The sequence below is a fragment of the Sardina pilchardus genome, chromosome 24 (assembly GCF_963854185.1).
Source record: "Sardina pilchardus chromosome 24, fSarPil1.1, whole genome shotgun sequence".
In the NCBI taxonomy this organism is placed as follows: Eukaryota; Metazoa; Chordata; class Actinopteri; order Clupeiformes; family Clupeidae; genus Sardina; species Sardina pilchardus.
In genome coordinates, this window is record NC_085017.1 from 22117667 (window position 1) to 22125166 (window position 7500).

At 45.1% G+C, this 7500-nt stretch overlaps 1 protein-coding gene across 1 annotated transcript in view; it reads right to left on the bottom strand.

The window, feature by feature from the left end:
- Positions 1-7500, bottom strand: part of gabbr2 (gamma-aminobutyric acid (GABA) B receptor, 2) — a 215297-nt gene that overhangs the window by 71256 nt on the left and 136541 nt on the right. The window contains exons 5-7 of the mRNA XM_062529769.1: positions 3335-3400; positions 2037-2225; positions 889-1125 (exon numbers count right to left, since the gene is read on the bottom strand). Of these exons, the coding sequence (XP_062385753.1) occupies positions 889-1125; positions 2037-2225; positions 3335-3400 (492 nt within the window). The remainder of the gene's footprint in view (positions 1-888; positions 1126-2036; positions 2226-3334; positions 3401-7500) is intronic.

The following is a 7500-nucleotide window of genomic DNA, read 5'->3' on the forward strand; positions in this document are numbered from 1 at the left end:
AGAAACCCAGACATGTTCTTGAGTTGTCATGGTTTTATTTTTTTTCACAGCAAAGCGTCCCTTGCACCCTTCCATCACTTATTTTTTTTTATGTCAGCCCAAAATCCATAAAACTCAGGAAACATTCTGGTCAATTGTATTTTTTTTTTTGTGCCCTCAGTTCACTGTTGGGTGTATTATATAGCTCTGCTCTTGCTGTTGACCTTTGACCTTTGAGCAGGCATGGTGTTAAATAACTTATCCTGAAATACTTCAAAAATTCATCTGACTGTCTCTTGTGTCACGTCCTCTTGTCCATCGCTCCTGCTGTCAGGCTGTTTCATCACCACTACAGCTTCCTGCTCTCACTCAACTCCGCTCCAACAGCTCGCTCAGGTACAGTAGAAGCAAGTGAGATGACGGCTCTTGAACCTGGAGTTACTTTTAATGCTGTTACTGTTTTAAAGAAATGTTTAACTTGCAGTTTTGAAACGTTCAAAAATCATTTTGTTTATGGTTCTGGGTCTGAATGGGATGGTGTTGTGGGCTGGACCCAAACCGTGGTCTGACTATTAGTGTCAACAACATAGAGTTGATATACCTCCCTGGCTCTACCTGTTGACCAACAAGACCAATTGTTTGGTTTAGATTCCCAAAACGGAACTGACACGGAATACTGCTTTTTCCTGTGTATTAGCTGCATTGTGTATACTGTAAGCTGCAGGACAGTGTTTTATGCAAGCTAAAAGAAACAAAACCACATTAATACCATATTAACTGCCCTCGTGTATTAACCTCATAGCTGAAGACATTTCACAAAATCAATGTACAGTATAAGCCGCGGCTAATCGTTTGGGAAATTACGGGTGGGGCCCTGTTCCCACGCGAGAGTTCTTCTGTGTCACTCACCGTCACGCCGAAGAAGTTGGTCTCGTTCATGATGTCCAGGACGAGGCGGCCCACCTCGGGGTCGTCGGCGGTGAAGTTGCGCTCCTTGTGCTCGCGCTCCTGCAGCTGCTCCATGACGCGCGTCAGCGTCTTGGCGATCACCCAGATGCCGTCGTAGGCGAAGCCGTGGAACTTGCTGGGCTCCACGCCCTTCTGCTCGCGCTCGCGCTGGTACTCGCGCTCGTACTCCTGTGGCGTCTGCCAGACACACACACACACACACACACACACACACACACACACACACGCACACACACACACACACACACACACACAATATATATATAAATATTACATTTAACACATATTTGTTTAACACAAAAATACAGAAACTCACACACACATTCACACATTCAAACATACAATCAGACATATTCACATTTAAACACAGAGACACACACAATTCACAGTCACACTCAAACAAGCAACCAGATCCATGCACTTATTCACCTTACACATTCAAACACACACACACACACACATCTTTGCAGCCATCGGCAACCATTAGGAACATGTTTCACATAAAGATAACATGTACACCACATCAGCAGTGGCTATGGATAGCTTTTTAGCTAACTCTGGCACATTTACATGTTGAGTGTAAACAAAGAATCTCAATTGATGTGCGTTGTCCCTTTTAAATAAACAAACAGATAAAAAATAAAATAACAAATAAAAGACGAAAGCCTCCCTGTGAGTTGAAAATCTGATTTTGTTACTTCCCTCCCATGCGTGGCTCTTGGGCCATGAAATTCTATTAAAACTAAACCTTTTATTACAGCCAAACGACCGCAATTTCACGTAATGACACATGATAACAGCAAGCCGTTTCAAAATGTGGAGGTTGTGAGAATCAGCTTTACATAATGGTCACTACACAAAACAGCAGGAACAGAACCATCAAGGACAATTTCTGACATGATGATAACACATCTGTAAATATTCCACATATAAACATACATATATACATACAATACATATACAATATACATGCATATACATACAATACATATACAATATAGGTGCATATGTACACACAATACATATAGCCATCTGAAAATAAAATACTGTGTATGATCATTATCCAGAACAGAACATGGTGTGCCTACCCGTCCAGATATGCCTTTGATCCGGCGGGCGCTGAGCGGCTCAAAGTCTACGCTGATGTAGCCCTCCATGGCCGTGAGCAGCTTCTTGGTGGTGCAGTTGGTGGAGTTGGCCTGCTCCCACCAGTTGCCCTGGTACCAGCCCGGGATGATCCACTGGTACTTACTGCCATACATGTTCAGGTTGTAGGCCTGAGGGGTGATTGATAGTAAATATACATGTACGGTATGTGTGCAAACACACACACACACACACACACACACACACACACACACACACGCATGTGCATGCACGTACACACATGCACGCACGCACATATGTACGCACGCACGCACGACACCACCACACACCACACACCACACACACACACACACACACACACACACACACACACACACACACACACACACACACACACACACACACACACACACAAACACACACCACACACGCACACACATACAAAAACACAAACAGAGATCACTGACTATGGACCAGTGCTGTGTAAATATTCAATGAGGATTGTGTGTATCGTAGAGTGAGAAGATACAGTAATGGTTGACATTGATTGTCTAATCTTAGAAACAGAAGCTGAAGCAATCATTTGTGTGCCTAGAGGCATAATGTGCTCTACGATAAGCTCGAGTGAACTCCGTCAATAGTATCAATAGATAAACCTTTACTAAAGGTGACCCTTGATATCAATTCAGAAAGAAAAACAAATCTGGAACACTGTTCTTTCCTTGAAATGCTTCGCCAAACTTCTCACCAGAGGCTTTCAATACTCTTCGACCCTTAAAAGTGCCCAAATTGTGCTCTGTGTCTTATCAATACACAAATGTGACAGAATATGCAGATACAAATACGAATCCTGCTTCCTCTTATTTTTAGCACTGTTTTAGGGCAACGTATCGATATGAGTATATCCTAATCTACAACTATATTGTTGCAATGCCAGTGTCTAAGTGAGACTACAGTACATGTCATCATCTGGTTTGGTGTGCAATAGGTGCTTCCACATACTGGAGAGGGATGCCCTAACAAGTGACTGTGTAAGCTAGCAGGGAGGCTACATTGGGTGTGTTGGGCTGAAGCGCCCCGTTGGCGTTGCAGGATTTTTTTTTTTTTTTTTTTGAAGACTGGTGTACTGTTTTCACACGTATGTGCCACTATCACATCTGGACTAGCCAGTCCCATTCATTATAGTGGAAGTGAGTTGTTGCTGCAGACACTACGTGAACGGAACGCTTGCCTTCATGGCATTGGAACATACTGTAACTCAATAGAGTATAATACTCACACAGCAGAAGACCTTGGAGGCTAAGTGCTCATCAAACTGCCCGATTATAATCCTCACATCATTATCCTGCACAGAGGGGCACAAAACATTCACATGACGTTACAGAACAGTTATCACTGAAGATGCTAGCACATTTTCTACATATCAGCATTTCATATTTTTCATACTTACGGTAGATTTATTACCGATCATACACTCACTGAACAGTCATTAGCTTTTAAAAATGGAACATGGCAAAAATTGTAGATGCAAAGTTTAAGGTATGTTAGATAGTGAGGAGGGATGGGGGCTGTGCATTCACTGATGTCTCCCAGAAGTGGGCACGTTCGGCTTGGCTGGTCTGGAAGATGGGCTAGTTCATACTCTGCCGCCGCGAGCCTCTGAATCCATAATAACAACAACAGAGACATTAGTGTCTGGCCTGAGAATTGCTTTGTGTCTAAAGGACCCACGCAAGCCACTCATGGAGAAAAGAGAAGGCATAGATGGGGTGATAGAATCTGTAAATAATGTATGCTTTCTTTTCATGCTACTATGCTATTTCTTTCGCTCCCTCCTCCTTCTCGTACTCTCTTTCTCTCTTTCTTTCACTCCTCGCTCTCTACACGTCTCTGCCCTTTCTGCTTTGGAGTACTGTAGATAAATCTTTGAGTCTGAGACCCCTTTCTCCCCTTGCACGGCATCCTTGAGCTTTTTTTTTTTAAGAGGTGCCACAATGCACCACAAGAAGCTGACAGAAGAGGTTTTGACATTGGCCACAACTCAAGCACAGCTTCTCAGAGTGCCGCATTGCGAAGCAACACAAAGCTACCCTCGAGTCAGAGTCTATTGAGAGACTTGGGAGCATGCCGTGTTAAGCATAGCGTCTCGGATTGCCTCGCACTCGGAAAATGGTACCTCTTCATCAACTGACATCGGCTGACAATACACATCCGTCAGGCAGGTAGAGGCATGCACACAGCTCTGATTGGTCATGACACACGGAGTCCAGATTGCTTGGAAAGCACTTTAACGAGCCCGGGCCTCTTTGTCATATTATGTTTCTAACGTCTGTCAGGGATGATTACACGTTCCATCAAAACACACAGTGCAAACACAACCAGTCAGATGAAAAGCAAACAAACAATCGAACCAAACGTGACTATGAAGGCTCATTTAAGCATCCAGGTGCCAAAATAAAAGTTGGTCTCGCTGTCAAACATGCTGAAGTCCAGCTTTACTTGGAAAATAAACTGAACATTAACTGGATGAAACATCATGGCAAGCAGGTGTCGACCACAACCATGACACCCTGAGTTCCACTACAATGAAGAAAATAAATGGTAAAAAATACAAAACAATACATAAAACAATACAAACAAAAACTGCTTGAAATCTGTAAAGCAACAAGTTTTATAAATGGGTTTTGGGATGTATTGGGTACCCATTTATGGCAAACCCAGTAAATGTAACACTGAAGAAAACAATGGTGTTACTACATCCTGCAGCAAAGCTACATGGTGCAATACAGTCATTCAAGGCCCGGATTGGCAATGACATTCTCTATATTATTAGTCTGTTTAACATCAAAAAGTGTGAATCCGTCATTAAAAAGCTAGTATTATTATTATCATTATTATTAACATTACATTAGGCTCTGGAGAACAGTGTGATAGCAAGGTATCTGCCCTCAGACCGGACTATACCTTTGATGCTATACGAGTGGACACACAGACATAGCCGGACAAAAAGATTGGAACAGCCTCTTTTCACCCTAAAGGCGGGGGGGGGGGGGGGGGGGGGGGAGAGAGGGTAGTAAAGCCACTTGAAACGTTGACTGTGTCCGGGCCAGAGAGACAGCCAGGTGTCTGCTGTAGCGGCGGCAGCCGTGTCCCAGGGCTCATTAGAGCTAATCACTGATGGGGCCCCTCCTCCTGCAGGTGACCCCACATCTGCTGCGCTGCTGAGCAGAAGGATCCTAACAGACCTTGACATGAGGAGATGTGTCTGTTGCTGCGTCTCTCTCTCTCTATCTCTCTCTCTCTATCTCTCTCTCTCTATCTCTCTATCACACACGCACACACAGACACACACACACACACACACACACACACACACACACACACACACACACACACACACACACACACACACACACACACACACACACACACACACGATCAAAGCCTAAACAAGTATTGTGTTGCCCTACAGACTGTTGATGAGAATCATCAAGCTGGGAGGATAACAGGGTGTGTGTGTGTGTCTGTCTGTCAATGTGTGTGTGTTTGTGTGCGTGTGTGTGTCTGTGTGTGTTTCTGTATCTCTGTGTGTGTGTGTGTGTGTGTGTGTGTGTGTGTGTGTGTGTGTGTGTGCGCGCGCGCATGCATAAGTTGTGTGGTCCACATTCCCAGCTTCTGTCCCACCAGAGAGAGAGAGTGAGAAAGAGGAAAGCAGGCCTCATAAAGCCCACAATGTGCCATTGGTGGGGCGGAGCCAGAGAGCATGCTGGGAAGGCGCGTGTGCAGAGCGCCCGCAGCCCGAGCCCGCCGCCAGGGTCTAGCGCTCCCTCTCATCTGCTCTACCACTACTTATAGCAGCAGGCCTCGGAATACCACCGCCTTCCTCACAAAGCATGGAGAGAGAGAGAGAGAGAGGGGGAGAGAGAGAGAGAGAGAGAGAGAGGGTGGAGAGTGGGAGAGAGAGAAAGAGGAAGAGTGAGAGAGAGTGAGAAAGAGGGTTGAGAGTGGGGGAGAGAGAGAGTGAGAGAGAGAGAGAAGAGAGAGAGGGCAGAGAGTGGGAGAGATAGAGAGAGTGTGTGTGAGAGAGAAGAGAGAGAGGGTGGAGAGTGGGGAAATAGAGAGAGAGAGAAGAGAGAAAGTGAGAGAGAAAGGGTGGAGAGTGGGGAAAAGAGAGAGAGAGAGAGAGAGAGAGAGAGAGTGAGAGAGAGGGTGAAGAGTGGGGGAGAGAGAGGAGGGAGAGAGAGGAGAGAGAGAGAGGGTGGAGAATGGGGAAGAGAGACATAGGGAAAAAATAAAAAATGAAAGGGGATGAAGAGAAAGAAGGATGAACAGTGAAATAGAGGGATGGAGGAAAAAGGGTGGAGAATGAATAGAGGAACTGTTTAAGAAATAAAAAGCTCAGCTCACCCCAAACAGTATGTGCAGGGAATACAATCTAGAAGCCCTAAACTTAATGGGGGATAAAAACAAACAGGCTCCAGCTCTGTCCAAATGTCCTTGTCAAAAGCACTAAAACAGCACCAATCTGCCTTTTAAATGGCGGCTAAACTGATGTGTAAAAATGACGATGGTGTCAAAGCTCTTTTTTTTTGTGGCGTGGCTATTTGGTGAACGGCTTCATCATCTTGATTTATCCTGGGTGACGGGCGGCAACACGACCCTCGGCTGGTAAAAAGATCCCGCCGGCCCTTATGGCAGAGGTAATAAGAGGGGTCTGATTACGAGTCCTCCTCTGCGCCTGTTTACTCCCATAAAAACCCTTTTATAAGCATGAAGACATCATTTATACGCTTTGTGTGTGTGTGTGTGTGTGTGTGTGTGTGTGTGTGTCTGTCTGCCAGCGTCTCACCGCCCCGTCACAACGCCAATCTAAACTAGGCCAGGGCCGGGCAGGGCAGGGCAGCCTCGTCCAGACAAGACGCCCGACACGGCCTTCACTCACTCTGACGACGTGTCCGTGTCAGGCTGCACAGAGGGCCCTCGGCCACCACTATGTAATACACAGAGGTGGGGAATCCGCCCTTAGAGAGTACAAGACCTGCTACATATTATTTGTCCCAGCCCCCAGACTAAACCTGCTCATTCCAATTAGCAGAGGTCTCCAGTCATGTGGATGAACTAATTAGGGATATCACTTGTGTTAAGAGCTAGCCTGGGTGTTCCCAACCTGCCTTGCACGGTGATTTCATTCACGCTGCTAAGGCAGTCTGGAAACTAACACCCACATTTTCGCCTGATGTTGGCGACCAATCACAGAACAGGGAAGATAGTAAGTTTATAGTGTGCTGTGTCTTTATCATAATATATTAAACTAATAAGTCATCTTTTGTTTAAGCTATCACACAATATTTCACTAATTATTACTAACATCCTACTCCTGAAGCCAAATACATTTGACATGTAATCATGTAATAATATATTTTTTAAAAAGTACACTGAGCTTAT